At 46.7% G+C, this 21,319-nt stretch overlaps 2 protein-coding genes and 1 pseudogene across 3 annotated transcripts in view; 2 read left to right on the top strand and 1 right to left on the bottom strand.

The window, feature by feature from the left end:
• CDH3 (cadherin 3) overlaps nt 1-17,725 on the top strand; it is a 74,681-nt gene extending 56,956 nt beyond the window's left edge. Inside the window, exons 17-18 of one of the 2 annotated variants that reach the window (XR_009348698.1) lie at nt 7,348-7,555; nt 17,339-17,725. The gene's annotated coding sequence lies outside the window, so the exon portion shown is untranslated. The remainder of the gene's footprint in view (nt 1-7,347; nt 7,556-17,338) is intronic. The other variant, XM_059152178.1, reaches the window with a different exon arrangement.
• LOC131818731 (peroxiredoxin-1-like) lies at nt 10,854-20,582 on the bottom strand (annotated as a pseudogene).
• CDH1 (cadherin 1) overlaps nt 20,457-21,319 on the top strand; it is an 83,519-nt gene continuing 82,656 nt past the window's right edge. Inside the window, exon 1 of the mRNA XM_059153711.1 lies at nt 20,457-20,628. Within this exon, the coding sequence (XP_059009694.1) occupies nt 20,581-20,628 (48 nt within the window). The 5' untranslated portion in view covers nt 20,457-20,580. The remainder of the gene's footprint in view (nt 20,629-21,319) is intronic.

The following is a 21,319-nucleotide window of genomic DNA, read 5'->3' as shown; positions in this document are numbered from 1 at the left end:
CCTGCATGGGGCTCCTTGCTCAGTGGGGAGCCTGCTCCTTCCTCTGCCTGCTGCTCCCCCTGCTTGTGCTCTCTCTCTCTCTCTCTTTCTGTCAAATAAATAAAATTTTTAAAGACACAGATCCAATAACATTCATTGTACCGTAGGATAAGGATATCATAACCCCCATTTGACAGGTGAGAATATAGAGAGGGTCACCCAGCTGGCTCAGTCAGCGCAGCGTGGGACTCTTGATCTTGGGGTTGTGAATTCAAGCCCACACTGGGGACAGAGATTACTTAAAAATAAAATACCTTAAAAAAATAAATATGAAATTTTTTTAAATGAGGATAAGAGGGGTGTCTGGGTGGCTCAGTGGGTTAAGCCTCTGCCTTTGGCTCAGGTCATGGTCTCAGGGTCCTGGGATCGAGCCCCGCATTGGGCTCTCTGCTCAGCAGGGAGCCTGCTTCTCCCTGTCCCTCTGCCTGCCTCTCTGCCTACTTGTAATCTCTCTGTCAAGTAAATAAATAAATAAAATCTTTTTTTTATAAAATGGGGGATAAGAAAGGTAGTGAAACAGGAGAGATTTGTACTCAGGACTTCTTAATCCCAAGGTCCTTATACTGCAGCCCATTTCTGGGCCCAGTGCCTCATCCTCCCTTCCCTGGCATTTCTCGCTCCCTCCGCTGTTGGCGGCCTTTGGCCAGTGTCTGTCTGCCCCTCCCCCCACTTCTCCACCCTTCCGTTCTACTCTCCTTCTGTCACCGTCTCAATGGAAATGAAGCCACGACCGTTTCTGGTGGAATGCACTTTATGCTCCTTGGGAAATATTTTAAATGTAGATCTCATGTGTTGTTTCCATTCAGGAAAAAACGATAAAGCCGAGTCACTCCATCCTTAGATATCTGTCGCTCTCTTTTTTTTACTTCCCCTAGTAATTCACTTGACCCTCAGTTAAAGAGGAGAAGTTCCCCTAATCCTAATCAACAAGTAGATCAGGTTGCTCATGCTCCTGCTGGCTGGGGTCAGGAGCAAGCTTATTTTTCCAGGCGTATTAGCCATCTTGACTCATGAGCCACCAGGGAATAACTTCCGGTTTTTAATTTCAAGTGTTTCAGATGACTGCTTACAGACACGCTCCCCGGCCCCTCTGTGCCCACCAGATTTCTTGCTTAGACAATTACAGTGGCTTTTGAGTGTCGCTGCCTCCCAAGAACTATCCCTCCCCCCATGTGTGCCAGAATGACCTTTCCAGAACATAGATCTCATCATGTCCCTTTTCTTTGCTTAAGCATTTCTGTTCCGTTCCCATGACCTACTAGATGAAGTCGAACTAGGCTCTCATGTGAAGCCCTCCAAAAACCCTGACCTAAACTGACCTTCCAGCTGTAATTGCTGCCCACCCATAACATCTCCCTGGGTGCAGGCCCCATAGGTCACAAGGGACAACTCACTCTTCCGGAACATAGGCTCTCCTGTTGCCTCTTCTTTGCCCGTGCTGTTCTCCTACCTTCTTCACCCTCCCTGAATCTGATAAACTCTGACAAGCATTTCCTCCGCAGAGCCTTCCATACTTTCCTGGGAGAGTAAGAATTGCCTGCTCCCTCGACTTTTTGTTCCTTACTCCAGGAGAGCTCATGAGGGTCTCCCTCTTTAGGTCAAATGCTCACTAAGAGCCTCTGCCTTTAACATCCCCAGCTCACTCTTTTTTTTTTTTTTTTAAAGTTTTTTATTTTGATGGGCGCCTGGGTGGCTCAGTTGGCTAAGCGGCTGCCTTGGGCTCAGGTTGTGATCTCCAAGTCCTGGGATCGAGGCCCCTCTTCCCCCTGCTGTAGGCTCCCTGCTCGGTGGGGAGCCTGCTTCTGCTTCTCCCTCCCTCTGTTTGTGCTCTCTCTCTCTTGCTATCTCTCTCACCATCTCTCTCTGTCAAATAAATAAATAAATAAATCTCTTTTGAAAGATTTTACATAAAAATAAATAGAGAGTTCTGCTTTTTTTTTTTTTTTAAAGTAATCTCTACACCTAACATGGGGCTCAAATTTACAACCCCGAGATCAAGAGTCACACGTTCCACTGACTGAGCCAGCCAGGCGCCCCTCCAGCCCACACTCGTGCTGCAGCACCCTGCAGAGGACCTGGGACCCAGGCAGGTGCTGAGAAATGCTCAACTGAAACCCAAGACTGAAAACCTCTGAATCCCATCTTCACATTTCAGTAAAAGGAGTTAATTGCTGGTCTCTCAAGTCTCAATACCACTTTGCCCCTCCTTTAGCCCATAGGGGACTTGGTTCTTGCCTTCTTGGTTCTTTCTTCCAGGAAATCTTTGGGTTTGAAGTCTTTCTCCTATGAGCGTTGCCTTAGCATCTACATTAATGCACTCATCACCCTGAATTATAAATGCCTCTTTACCTATCTATCTCCTCCAGTAGTCTAAGGACATCCCCCACCCTCCAACCAAGGGCAGTAACTGTGGGTCTCGCCCAGGGCAAGTAACTTGTGATAGTTAATAGAGAGCACTTTCAGCATGTCCAATGTGTTTTGAGCACTTTACATATACTCACATATTAAAAAAAAAAATTTTTTTTAAAGTAAACGCTTCTCCCAACGCGGGGCTTGAACTCATGACCCAGAGATCAGGAGTCCCATGCTTTTCCAACGAAGCCAGCCAGGCGCCCCTGTGTATTAACTCATTTAAATGCTAGAAGAACCCCACAAGGTGGGTATTATTGGCCCCATTTCCCAGAAGCGCAAACTGAAGCCAGAGAGATTCTAAACTCGCCCAAAGGCGCACAGCCAGGAGGTGGGGATTTTAGTCCAGGCGGTCTGGCTTCTGGCTGGCTCTTATCCACCGCACCATAGTAACTGCAGAGGTGAGCTGATGGAAGGGGAGCCCAGCACACCCTGGACTCCTGCTCCTCTTCCCCCAGGAGATAGAGTCCTGTGCCAGACTGCAGGGAGTTGCCCAAATACGAGGCCAAGATCTGTGCTAATAAAGCTTCTTGGCGAATAGCATTTTAATAAAGACTTGTTGTTTTCCTCTGCCAGAGAAGCCACCCCATTTCCTGCTGCCCCCCCCCCCCCCCCCAGGGACAGCCTGGCCATGGCTAACCTGGCTTTGCTGGAGAATTAACCTCTGGAGTAGCTTCAGGAACAAAAAAACCTCGTAGCACTGAGCCTGCTGCTAAAGCTCTTCAAGGCCATCCCCCCCTCCCTGCTGGGGGGCACAAGGAATGGCTCAAAATCCTGCAAAGAAGCACATTATCTTTGACTCAGTAACTCCCCTTGGAGAAATTTATCCTCAAGACCTACCATACAGGTCATCAAAGGTGTATATATAAAGGGATTCCTCATAACGTTGTTTATAAGAATAAGCACTGGGAAAAAACCCAGGTTTACCCGAAGGCTATTAGTTTAATAAATTATAGGTATCTAAACAGTGGGAAATAATACAACCATTAAAATGCTATTAGGAATCTATGTTTATTGTCAAGGTAGGCTGTCCATGAGCAGTTACAGAGTACAAACACAGGTTACTTTATAGAAGTAAAGTAACCTTCTATAAACTATAGAATGGGGTAGTTTATTCCTGGAGGATACATGGAGGATGGTAACAGCAGTTGCCTTTGGGGAGGGGAACAAAGGGGCTGGGGGACCAGAGAAGAAGAGTTACTTTTTTTTTTTTTTTTAAGATTTTATTTATTTATTTGATAGAGAGAGACATAGCGAGAGAGGGAGCACAAGCAGGGGGAGTGGGAGAGGGAGAAGCAGGCTTCCCGCAGAGCAGGGAGCCCGACTTGGGGCTCCATCCCAGGATCCTAGGATCAGGACCTGAGCCGAAGGCAGACACTTAATGATTGAGCCACCCAGGTACCCTTTAAGAATAATTTTTGAGTAATCTTTACACCCAACGTGGGTCTTAAAGTTACAACCCTTGGATTAAGATGTGCACCTTCCTCTGACTGAGTCAGCCAGGCACCCCAAATATGCTGCATTTTAAAAAATCATTCTTGGGGCACCTGGGTGGCTCAGTTGGTTAAGTGTCTGCCTTCAGCTCAAGTCGTGATTTCGGAGGCTTGAAACTGAGTTCCGCATCAGGTTCCCTGTTCTGCGGGGAGCCTGCTTCTCCCTCTGCCTGCTTTTCCTCTGCTTGTGCTTGCTTGTTCTCTCTGACAAAATAAAATAAAATAAAATAAAAATAAAATGAAATAATAAAATAAAATAGGATTTATAAATAAAAAAAATAAATACCTATTCTCCTGTCAATGGACATCTAGGTTTTTTTTTGTTTTTGTTTTTGTTTTTTTACATTTTTACTCTTACGGTAATACAGCTATGGATATTCTTGTATGATTCTCATGCTGCACATGTTTTTGGTGATTTCTCTGGTTAAATGCTGAGCGAGGGGCTGTAGGGTAGAGGCTGGGGTACAGGGTTTGTAAATGTTCCGTTTCACTAGAATCGCGCCAGTTGACACTCCCACCAGCACATGAAAGGATGCTGTTAGTTCATGTTCTTTGCTACCCTGTTTAGTTAGAGTTCTTACCTTTGCCAGCTGAATGAGTGGGAGATTTATTTCTCAGCACTTAACTTTTCATTCCTCTCAGACTTTGTACCATGTACCAGGTACATTAGTTACTCAAATATAGATGTATATAATCGTATAGATAGGTATAACCATATCTATCTATCTACAATCATATCCATCTATATATCTGTATTACTTAGTAATAATTATATATCAGGAAATATATATCTGAGCATATCTTAGGTATAACTCAAATGTCAACTGTGGTTAACTCTAGGATAATAGGTGATTTTTATTTTAGTTTTCTTTTTTGTTTATCTCTGCATTAACATTTTTTTCTTGGGGATGCCTTGGTGGCTCAGTGGTTTAAGCATCCATCTGCCTTTGGCTTGGGTCTTGATCCTAGGGTCCTGGGATGAGTCCCACACGGGGCTCTTTGCTGAGTGGGGAGCCTGCTTCTCCTTCTGCCTGCCGTTCCCCCTGCTTGTGCTCTCTCTTTCTCTCTCTCTCTGACAAGTAAATAATTAAAATCCTAAAAAAAGAGACTCACTCTCCTGTCCTTTCTGAGTCTCCTGGACAAATCTATACTCTCTACGTCGTCAATAAACTCTGTTCTCACTTCCTCTCAGCTCGTGTTTGATTTCTATCCTGTCTGAAGCCAGGGATCTTCTTGGCTGGTCCTGTGGGATCTCACTCTGGGGCGTTGGACCCAACCAGCATCAAAAATGTGGACCTCAAGGGCGCCTGATGGCTCAGTCAGTTAAGCCTCCGATTCTTGATTTCAGCTCAGGTCACCATCTCAGGGCAATGAGATCGAGCCCTGTGTCGGGCTCCATGCCCAGTAGGGAGTCTGCTTGAGATTCTCTCTCTTCCTCTCCCTCTGCCTCTCCCCTTCTCACATGTGTGCACATGCTCGTTCTCTGTCCAAAATAAAATAAAATAATTTTTTTCTTTTTTCTTTCAGATTTATTTACTTATTTATTTTATAGAGAGAGCATGCGTGTACACACCAGTGGTGGAAGGGAGGGGGGGCTGCAGTGGGGGAGGGACAGAGGCAGAGGGAGAGAATTTCAAGCCGACTCCTCGTCATGGGGCTTGATCTCACGAGCCTGAGATCATGACCTGAGTCAAAACCGAGTGTCTGACGGTCAACTGACGGAGCCACCTAGACACCCCTAAAATTTTTTTCTACTGTGGATATTTATTACTTGTATAATTTTCTTCTTCTTCTTCTTCCCCTTCTTCCCCTTCTTCCCCTTCTTCCCCTTCTTCCCCTTCTTCCCCTTCTTCTCCTTCTTCTCCTCCTTCTCCTTCTCCTTCTTCTCCTTCTTCTCCTTCTTCTCCTTCTTCTCCTTCTTCTCCTTCTTCTCCTTCTTCTCCTTCTTCTCCTTCTTCTCCTTCTTCTCCTTCTTCTTCTTCTTCTTCTTCTTCTTCTGGAAAGGGAAAGGGTGCCTGGGTGGCTCAGTGGGTTAAGCTTCTGCCTTCAGCTCAGGTCATGACCCAGGGTCTTGGGCTCGAGCCCCATGTTCAGCTCCCTGAACTGCTTCTCCCTGCTTCTCCCTCTCCCTTGGCCCCTCCCCCTGCTCATATTCTCTCTCACTCTTGCTCTCTCTCAAATAAATAAAATCTTTTTAAAAATACGTTAAAAAAAAGAAAGGGAAAATATATGGTGCTCAGCATTAGTCGTTGAGTAAATACAAAGTAAACCAGAATAATATACCACCATACAACTTTTAGAGTGGCTCGAATTTAAAAGACTTTCCATACTTTGGGTGCCTGGCTGGCTCAGTCAGTAGACCATGGGACTCATGATCTCGGGGCTGTGAGTTCGAGCCCTGCGTTGGGTGGGTGTAGAGATTATGTACAATCTTTTTTTTTTTTTTTTTTTTTTGAGATTACTTAAAATCTTTAGAAAAGAGAAAGGACCTTGCCTTTTATCTAGTTCAGTTGTTATATATGTTTTTTGTTTTTCCTCTAATTTTAGTTAAAATCCTGCAGTGGCTCCTCATTGCTCTGAGGACACAGGCCCAGCTGCTGACTGTGAGTGCCAGCACCCAGCAGTCTCCTTACCTGCCTGTTGGGCCCCGTCTCCTGCATCTCCCTCCTCCAGCTAGACTGAACTGCCTGAAAATGCTGAGCCCTCTTTTCTGGGCTTCTGCCCAGGTGGTGACTTCAGACACTCTGGCTAACTCCGATGTCACTTCCCACAGGAAGCCTTCCCTGAGCCCCTTATGCCCTCCTATCGTGTGACTTGTTAATCTTGAATCATTACCACCAGCTCTAGTCTCCAAGCTCTAGTCTAATAGCTCATGGCTATTCTAGGTGCTAAGATACTCTATTGAAATTTTTCCGTATCATTGGCAATCAGTTGGTTCCCTGAGTCCCTCAAGTGCTCCCCATACCAGGGGGGCTATCTTTCATACCCCCCAGACATCCCTGTCACCCAGTAATCAAAAGGGTAGGGGCCCGGGGCCCCCTGCTCTGGTGTTAAGGGCTGGTGTTTATTTTGAGTGGTCTGGTGCTGTCCTTCTCGCTTTTCGCCCTCGGTTGTGAATACCTGCTTCCCTTGTCTGTTTATTCCACCAGAGCAAAAGCTCCTTCAGGGCAGAAAGACACTCCCCTCACCAGGAAAACACTTGGCACATGCTAGGTGCCCAGTGGGTACTTACCCCATGAATGAACGGATGAGTGAGTGAGTGAAAGCAGCCTGAGAAGTTACAGAGTCACTCTGCAAAACCTTGGGCCCCTCCTCACCCTCAGTCTGGACTCCAGAGTTTCTTCTTGCGTTGGAAACCTTGCTCTTTGCCCAGGTTTTATCACTCGGCTGGTCTACACCCCTGCAGGAGGCTCCCCCCCACCCGCCACCATCTGACTCAGCCTCACCTTCCCCTCCTATGCAACTTGGACTCTCGCTGAGAATTGCTGATCCTCGGAGGATGGAGACGTATCCCTTTCTTCCACGAACCCATGAGCAGACAAGCACACATGTGCACACAGGCACAAGCAAACCCAGCCATGCGTGCCCAGGACTGTCAACGTGCCCACTGACTGGTAAGGTGACTGACTGCCTCAGTGGGGTTTACCCTGGGCTTCCCTGGTTTCAACACTGAGGGTCCTACACCCCAGGAACCCCGACGGTCCCTGGCAAACAGGGATGGTCTCTCTAGCACTGGGTTGGTTGGCTCATTCTTCATGGACAGTGGAGGGGTGACGAACTTCAGGATGGGGTTCTGTATTGCTGGTGCTGAGCCCAGGACTTGGCACATGGTGGGTTTGCCATAGCTCTGCCACTTGTTATCCCTGAAAAATCATTTCACCTCTTGGTCTCCTCAAGAGGGGGCAGGATAGTGTCTTCCTCACAGAGGTGCTTGAGACAGTAACAATAAAAGTGCCTGGGACTAGACCCTGGAACACACTGAGTGTTATGTAAATGAGAGCCATTTTTGCTGTTATAATTATATATGTGTGTGGATGAAAGGTTTCTAGAGTTTTCCATTTGTGAAAGAAACAAAACCAGTAGGAGGTAGAGGACTACAAAAGTCACCCCTCTGCTAAGCTTGCTCTTAGCAAAACTCTCCTCCCCACTTAAGAAAGAAAACAGCTTAATTCTGACAAAATTCATAAACCACACAGTTTCCCCATTTAAAGCATTCAATTCAGTGGGTTTTCGTTTTTTTTACAAGGTTGTGAGATCATCACCACAATCTTTTCTTTTCTTTTTTTTTCTGTCACCACAATCTAAGTTTAGAACATATGCCTCCCTCTCTAAAGGAAGGTTCCAACTCCAGTAGCAGTCACTCTCAAAGTCCCTCTTACCCCCAAATCCTGCCCAGCCCTAGGCAACCACTAATCTATTCTCTGTCTCTATGGATTTGCTTCTTCTGGACCTTTCATAAAAATGGACTTGTACTTGGCTTTCTGTGTCTGGCTTCTTTGACTGAGCATATCATGTTTTCAAGGTTCATCCAGGTGGTAGTGGGCAGCAGAGCTCCATTCCTTCTCCTAGCTAATGCCCCACCACCCTCCTTTAATCCCTGTTAGGTGTATCTAGAAAGGGTTAAACACTTAGCCTAGTCAGAACAAGTTTGCATTTGTGGAGGCAGAGACCAAATGCTTTTTTATTTTTGCTCTGTTTCTATCTTATTCATTTTATCTTATATTTTCTCTTGCCCTTCCTTATTGGTTTTACTTTATCTTTAAAAAAAATTTTTTTTTTAGATTTTATTTGTAAGTAATTTCTAACCCCAATGTGGGGCTTTTACAACCCTGAGATTAAGGGTCCCACACTCCCTTGGGGCGTCTGGGTGGCTCACTTGACAGGCAGAGATCACAAGTAGGCAAAGAGGCGGGCAGTTGGGGGGTGTGGGGAGCAGGCTCCCAGCTAAGCAGAGAGCCTGATGCGGGGCTCGATCCCAGGACTCTGGGATCATGACCTGAGCAGAAGGCAGAGTCTTAACCCACTGAGCCACCCAGCCCCCCCCCCCCCCCGTTGTATGGCTTTTTACTGCTTTTATTTTTTAAATATTTTCCCAAAGATTTATGTATTTATTTGACAGAGAAAGAGAGAGAGAGAACGAGCTCAAGCAGAGGGAGAGGCAGGCACAGAGAGAGGGTGAAGCAGGCTTCCAAAGGAGCAGGGTGCCAGAAGCAGGGCTCCATCCCAGGACCCTGGGATCATGATCTGAGCTGAAGGCAGACGCTTAACCGACTGAGCTACCCAGGCTCCCCAACAAAGTCCTACTTTTTAGTGGTGGAAGAAAAAAATTGAAGTTCGAGAAGGAGGGGCTTTCTCCAGCCATCCCTGTGGATGACGTCTTGAGCTTGGGGAGAAGGAGTGAGGTCTTCTCTGGTGCCGGGAGAGGCTTGTTGCGGGGAGCCCACGGCCCACGGACTGCACTCGGGGAAACCCTTAGCGTCGGGAAGTGTGGAAATAGTTAATGTTTGTCTAGCACTTCCTGGGTGCCCTGTTCCCTTGGGTTCCTCACAACCAGCCAACAATGTAGGTGCTACTGTGATCCCCATCTGTACAGATGAGGAAATTGAGGACCAAAGGGAGTTTAAGTGGCTCATTTAAATACCTAAAACTAGCTGGTGGAAGCATAAGGCTGAGACTCAGGCAGTGAGTGCCTACGGCTATGCTGGGACCCGGTTTGCCATACTGGTCTTGGAGCTGGGGCACCAGCCTCAAGCCTGCCTCTGCTGGGAGCTGGCCCTTCCCTCTGAGCCTCACTCTCAGCTCCTCGGGAAAATGGGGATAACACGTTCTGCTCTGCTCTGCGGCAGGTCAGAGAACCACGTGGCCCACCTGGGGCTGGCCCCTCTGGTTGCAGCTGTGTGGGTCCCCCACCCCACCCCACCCCACCCCATGGTGGAGAGGAGCTCCAGCCCTGCTGAGCGATCAGCAACTTGAGCTCTGCTCTTACCAGCTTCTCCTGGCTGCCCTGGGGTCTGGAATTTCAGGTCAATTTGACAGATTATTTCTTGCTCAATTAAGCAAGGTTTACCTCTCAGTTGGACAGTTACCTGTTAAGTAAAAGCCTGCCCTGACCTTAGCAGTACAGCATGGAGATTAAGAGGCCTTGGAGAGGAGGGGCCCTGGGTTCAAATTCCAGTTCTATCCCTTTTACTGGGTAACCCTGGATAAATACTAGGAGCCTCTGCTTCTAAATGGGGAAAATGGAAGCAGTGACAGTACCCAGAGGAAAGCATATAATGTACGATGAGCTCCAAGGCATGATAGCTATTTTTTTTTAATCATACTGTATACTGCAGTCAGCATTCAATAAAGAAATGGATGAATGTTGACCTGTCTGCATCCCTCATTACCTTTGAGCTTCTTAGGAGCAGGAAACTTTTTTTTAAGAGATTTAAAAAAATCTCTCTCGAGAGAGAGAAACCACGAGCAGGAGAGGGGCAGAGAGAGAGGAGGAGCGAGAAGCAGACTCCCCAATGAGCAGGGAGCCTGACTCAGGGCTCAATCCAAGGACCCTGAGATAATGGACCTGAGCTGAACGCAGATGCTTAACTGACTGAGCCACCCAGGCGCCCCAGGAAACAATTTTTTTAAACTTCGATTATTATTTTTTTTTCTCAGTTCAAGTTTAATAGAAACAACTAAAGATCAAAAGTGGTGCCCCACTGTGCCCATCAGGTGGCCTGGCCTACAGCACAGCTCAGGCCATGCCCCCCAGAGAAAGAAAGCCTGGCCTCCCCAGCCCCTGCAGGAAAGGCGTGGCCCGTCCCATACCGCATCTGCATGGAGTCTTGTGTTTTAAGCCTGACACTGGTACAAAAGAGATTTTGTTTTCATGGACACCCACTGCAGCCCAGTCCTAAAATGGCCCACTTCTCACTTCTGTTAAGAGAAATATTTTTTGCTCTTCTGGACATCAGGCTTGATGGTATTGCTGCCCGGCTTCCAGCCAGCTGGGCACACTTCCCCGTGGCTGTCAGTAAATTGGTTGAACTAGTCTCAGAGTCTCATCCACAGAGCGTCTGACAGGAAGGTCATTTAGACTGAGCGGCCAAAGGATATTCTTCTCATCACTGATAAAGAGGCCCCTGAATGAGAGGCCTTCATCAGGCTTTAAGTCTCCATCGTCCTAAAAAAAAAAGAGAGAAAAAGACTCCATGGTTCTGAGTGATGCTACACTTGGGGGTCTGATACCAAGGGAGGGTTCATGGGTCCCAGTCCTTGTTTCTTGGGTGTGTTGGTCCATATGCCAGGTCACACAAATGAGAATCCACAGAAGCACTCATCGCTTGGTGAGGTTTTTAAATTCTTCTGCCCTGTCACTGGAAAGTAATGATCTCCCTTTACAAAGGTAAAATCAAGAGGGTCAAACAAGAACACAGTATATTTGCCTTTGTAGTCAGGTAGTCTGATGTCTTTGAACTGGCCGTTTGGCATAATAGCTGTGGCTTTGAAGTTGGTAGTCCCTGAAGATATTTTGCCATGGGCAACTCTGAGACAGAAGACACCAAGGACCTGCCTTATTTATTTTAAGTCAACTCTGCAACGCACATGGTCCTCGAACTCACAACCCTGAGATCAAGAGTTGCATGTTCTACTGACTGAGCTAGCCAGGCAGGCTCAGGGCAGGAAACATATTTTGTTTACTTTTGTGTCCATAGTGCTGAGCAGAGTACAGGGGAGTGCTTAATAAATGTTTGTTTTTTGCCCTAATGAGCTAATGGATCTGGTCAGCCATCATTTATAGTGCTAAAACCACAAGGTAAAAGGCTGATAGATAAGTTGCTAATGGGGGATCAGCTGACATTAACTGAATCTTACTATTGTAATAGAGCCAACCAGACAATTTCTCGTTTCCTGGTAAGATGTTGTGGGAAGTTCTTAGAACCACACAGGAAATATTTTTGTCTAAAAAATTGAATCTGGGGTCCCTTGGGGGCAGTCAGTTAAGCATCTGCCTTTGGCTCAGGTCATGATTCCAGGGTCCAGGGATCCAGTCACGCATCGGGCTCCCTGCTCAGGGGAGAGCCTGCTTCTCCCTCTCCCTCTGCCTGCCGCTCTGCCTGCTTGTGCTCTCTCTCTGTCAAGCAAATGAATAAAATCTTTAAAAACAATTAAAATAAAAAATTGAATCCGAATCAAATAAAGCCTCTAGATCTGAGGACCAGTATGCATGACATATAGGATAGAGGGATGTGTTACATGACACTGTGAAGATGCACTCAACCAAATACAAAACACAAGACATCCTGGGGTGCCTGGGTGGCTCAGTCAGTTAAGCATCTGCCTTTGGCTCAGGTCAAGACCCTGGGACCCTGGGATTGAGCCCTGCATCAGGCTCCCTGTTCAGCGGGAAGCCTGCTTCTCTTTAACCTTCTACCTGCTGCTCCCCATGCTTGTGCTTGTCTCTCTCTCTCTCTCAAATAAATAAATAAAATCTTATTTTTTTTTTAAGATTTTATTTGGGGCCCCTGGTTGGCTCAGGCAGTTAAGTGTCTGCCTTCAGCTCAGGTCATGATCCCAGGGTCCGGGGATCCAGCCCCACAGCCTGTTTCTCCCTCTCCCACTCCCCCTGCTTGTGTTCCCTCTTGCTGTGTCTCTCTCTCTGTCAAATAGATAAATCTTTAATTTTAATCTTAAAAAAATAATAATAAATTTATAAAAGGGGTAAGTGGATAAATAGATTGCATACATACAGACAATAGAATATTATTCTAAAAAATTATGCTAAAAATTATGCTAAAAATGAGCTATCAAGACACAAAAAGACATGGGGGAAATATTTATTAATATTAAATACTTATTAAAATTATTTTAAAATAATTTAAATAGTTAAAATAGTAAAATTTGTTAAAAGTAAAATATTAAATATTTATTAATATTAATAGTGTTATTTATTGAATATTATTAATAAAAAAGTCAATCTGAAAAGTCTATAGACCTTATCATTCCAACAGCTGGGGAGGGAGTATTTTTCTCTATCCTTCAAGGTTCTAGGTGGTTTAAGAATCAAATTGACCTGAGTCTGATTAACAGAAGGAAAGGAGCGATTTCCTGGATGGCTCAGTTGGAAGGGAGCGTGACTTTTGATTTTGCCGTTGTGAGTTCAAGCCCCATGTTTGGTGGAGATTGCTTAAATAAATTAAAAAAATAAAAAATTAAAGAACCTAAAAAAAAGTGCCAAGGGAAAAGCAAAGTTTAATTACATGTACATGGAGGCTCAGTCATAAAATAGAGACCCAAAGAAATGATCAAGGAATGCAGCTTTTATACATTTATGAATTTTAATTCCAGTATAATTAACATGGAGTATTATATTGGTTTCAGCTGTGAAGTATAGTGATTCAACAGCTCTATGCATTACTCAGTGCTCACCACTGTGTCTTCTTAATCCAGTTCGCCTGTTTCACCCATTCCCCTACCACCTCCCCAAGGTAACCAATAGTTTGTTCTCTATATGTAAGAGTCTATATTTTTTCTTTGTTTGTTTCTTAAATTCTACATATGAGTGAAATCATATGGTATTTGTTTTTCTCTGACTTATTCCATTTAGCATTGTACCCTCCAGAACCATCCACGTTATTGTAAATGAAAAGATTTCATTCTTTTTTTTATGGCTGAGTAATATCCCATTGTGTGTGTGTGTGTGTGTATACATATATATATATGTGTGTGTGTATACATATACACACATATACATATATATGTATACATATATATGTATACACACACACTGTATACATATATACGTATACATATATACATATATATGTATATGTGTGTATATGTATACACACACATATATATACACACACACACACACACACACACACTCCACATCTTTCTTTTTTTTTTAAGATTGATTTTGGGGGGCACCTGGGTGGCTCAGTGGGTTAAGCCGCTGCCTTCGGCTCAGGTCATGATCTCAGGGTCCTGGGATCGAGTCCCGCATCGGGCTCTCTGCTCAGCAGGGAGCCTGCTTCCCTTTCTCTCTCTCTGCCTGCCTCTCTGCCTACTTGTGATCTCTGTCAAATAAATAAATAAAATCTTAAAAAAAAAAAAAGATTAAAAAAAAAATGGATTGATTTTGGGGCGCCTCGGTGGCTCAGTCAAGTGTCTGCCTTTGGCTTCAGGGCATGATCTTAGGTCCTGGCATCGAGCCCCATATTGGGCTCCCTGTTCAGCAGGCAGTCTGCTTCTTCCTCTTACTTTCCCTCTGTGGTCTCTCTATCAAATAAATAAATAAATATATACAATCTTTTATTTATTTATTTTCAGATTTTGTTTATTTATATGTCAATCCCAAGGCCCTGAGATCATGACCTGATCCAAAGGTAGACGCTTAACTGACTGAGGCACCCAGGCGTCCCTCTTTTATTTTATTGTATTTCTTTTAGAGAGAGTATGTGAGCAGTGGGGAGGGCCAAGGGAGAAGGGGAGACAGAATCTTAAGCAGGTTCCATGCTTACTTAGCCTGGAGCCCAATTCAGGGCTTGATCTCAGACCCTGAGATCAAGACCTGAGCCAAAAATCAAGAGTCAGGCACTTAACTGCCTGAGCCATCCAGGCACCCCAAGCTTTTACACATTTTAGGTTAAGACATATACATTGTGAGGAACTGACAGGATAAAGAAAACTTATGTTTGAGAGTACCAATTAGTAGGGGGTTTTAAACAGATTTTGGGCTGGGGGTAGTAAATTAGTAAAACCGATCAGTTTTATTTATAAAAGCTTCCCTGGCCCTGAATTCTCTGCGTCCTCCCATAAGGATGTCCCTTTCCTGGTAGAAGGAGGGAACATTTCACATGGGAGAGAGAGCACAAAGTGGGAGCCAGAGAGGCTTTTTTTGCACTGGCTCTTTCTTAAGTAATTCAGAATAATCAGTATGCCAAAATGGTGTATTTGGGGGGCTGACTTGTGCCCCAGATATTCTGGAAAAGGCAAAATTACAAGACAGTAAAAAAGATCAATGGTTGAGGAGTTAGCAGGGTGAGAGGGATGGGTAGGCTGGCAGAGCACAGAGGATTCTGTTTGTTTTGAGCACAGAGGATTTTTAGGGCAATGCAATGACTGTGTGCCACTATAATGGTTACATGTCATTGGACGTTTGTACAAACCCACAGAACTGTAACGTAGACTTCAGGTGATTATGAAGTGTCAGTGCAGGTTCACCAGCTGTAACAAAGGTACCACTCTTGTGGGGGATGCTGGGGGAGCCTCTCTATGGGGGTGGGGCAAGGGGTATTGGGGAAATCTCTGTATCTTCCTCTCAAATCTGCTGTGAACATAAAACTGCTCTAAAAATAGTTTTGTTTGTTTTTTTTTAATGCAAGGGTGAAAAGATGAGACAAGATTTTACAAATGACAAAATTATAAAAAGGTGAAAAATGGGGCACCTGGGTGGCTCAGTGGGTTAAGGCCTCTGCCTTTCGGTTCAGGTCATGATCCTGGGGTCCTGGGATCCAGCTTTCTGCTTAGCGGGGAGCCTGCTTCCTCCAATCTCTCTCTGCCTGCCTCTCTGCCTACTTGTGATCTCTGTCAAATAAACAAATAAAATCTGTAAAAAAAAAATAGCGAAAAACAGTTATTGAAGCTAGATGATAGCTATGTGGTGTTTCATTCTACCCTACATGGTACGCAGTGTACTGTTTTCTTTGTGTTTGAAAGAACAACGTTTTTTTTTGCAGACATGAGGGGCAGAGCTGCAGGGGCCAGGGTGGCTCCCCTATCAGTTACCGTTATTTTTTTTCAGTTACCGTTATTTTCACAGGAAGCTGAAGCTGGATATCCAGCTCCCTCCCCTATGTGCTGGCAGGCAATCTGGGCCAGCAGAGGTTTCAGGAGCCCCTAGGAGCAGCTAGTACAGAGCCTCCTCTCCCCCACACCATTGGGAGCTTGATCTGACTGCAGACCCTGGCAATTTCAGTTTCCCTGGGATGCCTTTCCAGCGAGGTAGGGGTTAAGCTCTTCTCAGAGAGGCTTAGAGAGGCGGTATCCCACTTGGTCTGTGCACCGCTATTGCCACCCTATTGCAGGAAATGAAAGGGAAAAGACTACCCAGAGGAGTCATCATTAACCTCCTGGCTGACCTGGGGCCGGGACACCCAGGAAATGGAAGTTCATCGGAGACACACCCTGTAATAAGGAAACCTGGAATTCTCATCCCAGCGACCCATGCTTGGTTTGCATCAGCAGTGGGGGCTGTCACCCACCAGCAAGGCCCCTGGCCAACCTTTCTTTTCACTGTAGATACTTGAAATTGTACTGTTAACATTGGACTGGCCCTCAGAGAGATCTAACTCCAAGACTGTGACTCTTCTTCCCCTCAGTTGAGAAGCTAATGAATGCGGTGGACCTGCGCAGACATGATTGCAGATGATCTCTGCGGTTCTTGGAACTACCAGAGGCCGGCTCCTCCACAGACCCCCTTCCAAGAACCCTGGGCTGAGCTTACTAGCTCCCCAATTCTCATTCATTTGAAAGAAGCACACCCTAGAGCCCTCTTTAAAATGCAAATGACCCTTGGGAAGGTTGAAAAGATTAACCAGACGGTGTCAGAGAGTTTTTTCTGCGCAGCAGCCAAAGTTAGCCTATGAGGTTTTAATGGTGGCGGTGGGGAGGCTTCATACCGGCTCAGAGTTTGGGAAGAGGATGTATTGAGCCGAGAGTGCTAAGGGCTGACTTTATGCAGTGCTCACAAGAATCTTGTGAATTAAGTGCTATCAGCATCCCTATTTTATTTTATTATTTATTATTATTATTTATTTTTATATTATTTATTAATCATTATTTTTTAAAGATTTTATTTATTTATTTGACAGACAGAGATCACAGGTAGGCCGAGAGAGCGGAAGGGAAGCAGGCTCCCCGCTGAGCAGAGATCAGCACCCTGGGATCACGACCTGAGCCAAAGGCAGAGGCTTTATCCCACTAAGCCACCCAGGCGCCCAGCATCCCCATTTTATATGGAAGAGGAAACGGAGACTGGAAAGGATCAAGACACTTGCTACCCCCTCCCCAGTTAGCGGAGAATGTAAAGCCTCCATCAACTTGAGGTCAAAGGGCACCAGCAGCATAGCCCAATGTATCAGCTCCTTTGATTCTCACAATCTTTTTTTTTTTTTTTTTTAAGATTTTATTTATTTATTTGACAGAGCGAGAAAGCACAAGCAGGCAGAGCAGCAGAAGGAGAGGGAGAAGCAGGCTCCCCAGTGAGTAAGGAGCCCGATGCGGGGGCTCGATCCCAGGACCCTGGGATCATGACCAGAGCAGAAGGCAGATGCTTAACCAACTGAGCCACCCAGGTGCCCCAAGGAATCCTTTTTTTTTTTTTTTTTAATAGATTTATTTATTTATTTTAGGGTTAGGGAGGGCCCGGAGAAAGCGGGAGAGACGGTCACAAGCAGACCGCTGAGGGTGGAGCCAGATGCGTGGTGTGATCTGAGGTCATGACCTGAGCTGAAACCAAGAGTCAGATGCCCAACTGATTGTGCCACGGAGGAGCCCCAAAGGAAACCTTTTTTGACAGAAGAGGAAACTGAGGCAATTCACCAAGCCATAGTCACTCCGTGTTCTACCTCCAACCTCCTGGGTGTTCCCTCCTCACTCCGGACCGTTGAGAGCCGGGAGCCCTTCACGACTGTTTCTGGAACTTGAAGGACTTGCTGAGAAGTCTGAAGAGAGCATCATGCTGACCTGTCTTCACTGCCCCTAATTGTTTTCTAAAATCCTTTTTATTGAATTATCAGAGTGTAATGGAAGAGTCGATGAGAGCTGCTTCAAAGTTACAAGGCCAGGGCTTGCTGGGTGGAGAAAAGCAAAGCCCTAAAGGCTCCCTGGGCTGAGCAATGGTATAAAATATGTATTTTTACATAACTGGGAGAAAAAAAATAAACGGACCAGCTGCCCCATGGGGGAAACGCCTCTTTCTGTATTTCCATTATCTTGTTTAATGCACAGTCGGGCAGGAGCCTCAGTGGGAGAGGAAATACTGGAGCCCTTTCCCTGTGAGCCTCCTGGTGGGTTAAGAGGCAGAGAGAGCCAAAATGCAGAAATCCAAATGGCCTGGGCGTGTACTCAGAAACCCATTAAAACTGAGGGGACAGGTGGGGAAACCCATTTAAAACTGAGGGGACATGTGGGGCAGGATGGCTGGGCTGATTCAAAACACTCTCTTGGTTTGCAGCAATACCCCTCCTCTGGGTTAAGAAAGTAGCCTCAGTGAGCCCAGATTCACCTTTAGTGAATATTTAGTGAAGTATGCTGAAAGTGGCCTTCCCCGTAAGGAAGAGGGAAAGGGAGTGCTCTTTCCAAAGAACAACCAACACACCAAACATTTACTGAGTGGGCACTACCAGGTGCCAAGTATTCTGTTTAGTCATTTTCTTGCATAGTTCCCATTGGCCCATTTACACAGATAAGAGCCCCTAGCTGCCCAAGGTCATGCAGCTGGTGAGCAGTTTGCTTCACAGTGTTTAGTAGTTCTGAACATGCTTGGGGGGTGAGGGAAACATAGTTTCGATGTTGGGATAGCCAAACCAGGCAGACGAGGCTGGCCTCTGGCAGTCAGACACAGAAGCTCTCTGATCAAACATCTGCATGTCTAATCTTTTTTTTACTCTAAAATTATTTACCTAAGGACAGAATTCTCTAGAGAAGGCAGTGGAGACAATAGTGTGGTGTTGAGCCCCAATTTGGGGATCAGGGGATTAGGCTCCAGTCTTGGCTTTGATACTGACTTGCTATGGGACATTGAAACTTACTTGCAGATAACAGGTTTGGATGATCTTTAAAAGGTTTTTTCCAGGATAACATCGAAGATTGAAAACTACCGCTCCAGGGGCGCTTGGGTGTCTCAGTCGTTAAGCATCTGCCTTGGCTCAGGTCATGATCCCATGGACATGGGGCTCTCTCCTGGTGTGTGGGGGGGTCTGCTTCTCCCTCTCCCACTCCCCCTGCTTTTGTTTCCGCTCTCACTGTGTCTCTCTCTGTCAAATAAATAAATAAAATTTAAAAAAAAGAAAAAGGAGGGGCGCCTGGGTGGCTCCGTGGGTTAAGCCTCTGCCTTCGGCTCAGATAGTGATCTCAGAGTGCTTAGATCGAGCCGGCATCAGGCTCTCTGCTCGATTGGGAACCTGCTTCCCCCTTCTCTCTCTGCCTGCCTCTCTGCCTACTTGTGATCTGTCTGTCAAATAAATAAATAAAATCTTAAAAAAAAAAAAAAGAAAGAAAGAAAGAAAAAGAAAAAGGAAGCTACCACTCCAGCTGCAAGATGGTCTGGGGTCTACAAGAGGTGAAGCTAACATCAAGAAGGGTCCTGGAATGAGAGGGGGTGGGTTCCAGTCCTCCACCACCTCCTACTGGTCTCCAATTCTTTATGCGTCAGTTACTGGCCTATCAAACGGGAATAACAACAGCTCTTGGGTTGTTTTGAGATAAGATTAAAGGAGAGGGTGCATGTTAAATGTTTAACATAGAGCCTGGCATGCCATTTGGAAGATGGAGATATTGAGGTTTTTGAAATGTGGGTCCCACCCAGTGGATTGATTTGCACACTCACAACCTATGGAAACCTGGAGTTAAAAAAATTTTCGACAGAACTAGGAGCCCCTGGGTGGCTCAGTCGATTAAGCTACCTAAGCTACTCCACCTAAGCAAACGACTCTTGGTTTCCGCTCAGGTGCTGATCTCAGGATCATGAGATCAGCCCCGCCTCGGTGCTTAGCTCAGAGCCTGCTTGGGACTCTCCTCCTCTCCTTCCGCCCCTCCACCCTGCTCTTGATCTTTCTTTCTAAAATAAATAACTCTTAAAAAAAAAAAAAAAGTGTGGGGGGGGATGGGGGGGTGCCTCGGTGGTTCAGTCGATTAAGCTCAGGTCATGATCCAGGACCCTGGGCTCCTGCCTATATCCGGCTCCTTGCTTACTTAACAGAGACCCTGCTTCTCCCTCTCCCTGCCCTTCCCTTTCTTCAATCTGTCAAAAAAAAAAAAAAAAAAAAAAAAAAAAAAAAAAAAAAAAAAGAAGAAGAAGAAGAAAGAAGAAAAGAAAAGAAAGATAGAAAGAAAAGGCACAGCTAACGCGGCGCCTGGATGGCTCATTCTGTAGGAGTGACTCGTTTTCAGGGTCACGAGTTCAAGCCCCGCGTTGAGAGCAGAGTCTACTCAAAAAAAAAAAAAAAAAAAAGGCCAAAACTAGATAAAGAGTAAATTCCTTTCTGTCCCCAGGTGTTTGTGAGGCACCAGGAAGCTGGGCGGGAACTTGGAGGTGACAGGGATGGTGGAACCCCCATCCCACATCCTGATTCTAGCAAGTGCGGGTAGCGAGTCAGTGGGCGGCAGCGGCTTGAAGAGGGTGGAAGCCGACCACCCCCGAATCCGCGGAGGAAGCCGAGCCTAAGCCCCGCCGCTCATTGGCCGTGGGCGGCAGGTGCAGCCTCAGCCAATCAGCGGTGCCGGGGGCGGTGCCGTCCAGGCTCACCTGGAGGCCGCGTCGCTACCCGGCTGGTCCGCGCCGGGAGCTGCCGAGCACCTGTGAGTTCGCGGAAGTCCTGCCGCACTCTCGCCCCGCCAAGCTCCGCAGGACCCGGCCGCTGCTCGGCCCGCCATGGGCCCTCGGTACCCCAGCGTCTCCGCGCTCCTGCTGCTGCTACAGGTACGTCGCGTCCCCTGGCTGGGCGGGGGACGCCTTCCGGCCCCCACGCCACGCTTCCCGGCCCCCAGTCTCTCTGTCGTCGGCGCTTCCTTTCTCCTGTCGCCCCCTCCTCTTCCAAGAAAGTTTAGTTTCGAGAACGGCCTGGAGGCTGCGCCGCGCTCTTGGGCTCCACGGAGGTGGGAGTGGGAGCGGGTGGAGAGCGAGCGCGACTTTGCCCACTCCCTCCCGCAAATACTCGAGGCGTGGGGGGCGGGGGCGACCCTCGCTGCGGACTCGGGGGACCCCCGGGCTGGCCGCAGTCCGCGCTGGCGGCGGGCAGTGGAGGGACGTGGGGCGTCGGGATACGGAGAAGAGGAGTCCCAGTGCAAGTCAAGGGGACGACCCCTGTGGTAAGGGAAGGGAAATCAATAGAAATAAAGGCACCTGCCGTGCAAAGAAAAGACTGTAAACAGGTTTGGAGGCGCCACCGGGATAATAAAGGACTCAAAAGGTGTTGAAGAGCCCCTCCTTGTGAGGAGGTAGACTTAGGAGTGGGGGCGTTCCCGGTGTGTGGAAAGTGAAGTGGGGTAGGGTAAAGATGCCTCCAGTGAAATGAAAAAGGAGACGGGAAGGAAAGGGGCACCTGGTGGCCTGGTGGGGAGCAGCTGACAGAGCAGCCCCCTCTCCCGGGAGTACCTGGGGGCTTGGCGGC

The sequence above is a fragment of the Mustela lutreola genome, chromosome 16 (assembly GCF_030435805.1).
Source record: "Mustela lutreola isolate mMusLut2 chromosome 16, mMusLut2.pri, whole genome shotgun sequence".
Taxonomy (NCBI): Eukaryota; Metazoa; Chordata; class Mammalia; order Carnivora; family Mustelidae; genus Mustela; species Mustela lutreola.
Note: the sequence above shows the minus strand (reverse complement) of the source record. Positions and strands in the feature narration are given on the sequence as shown.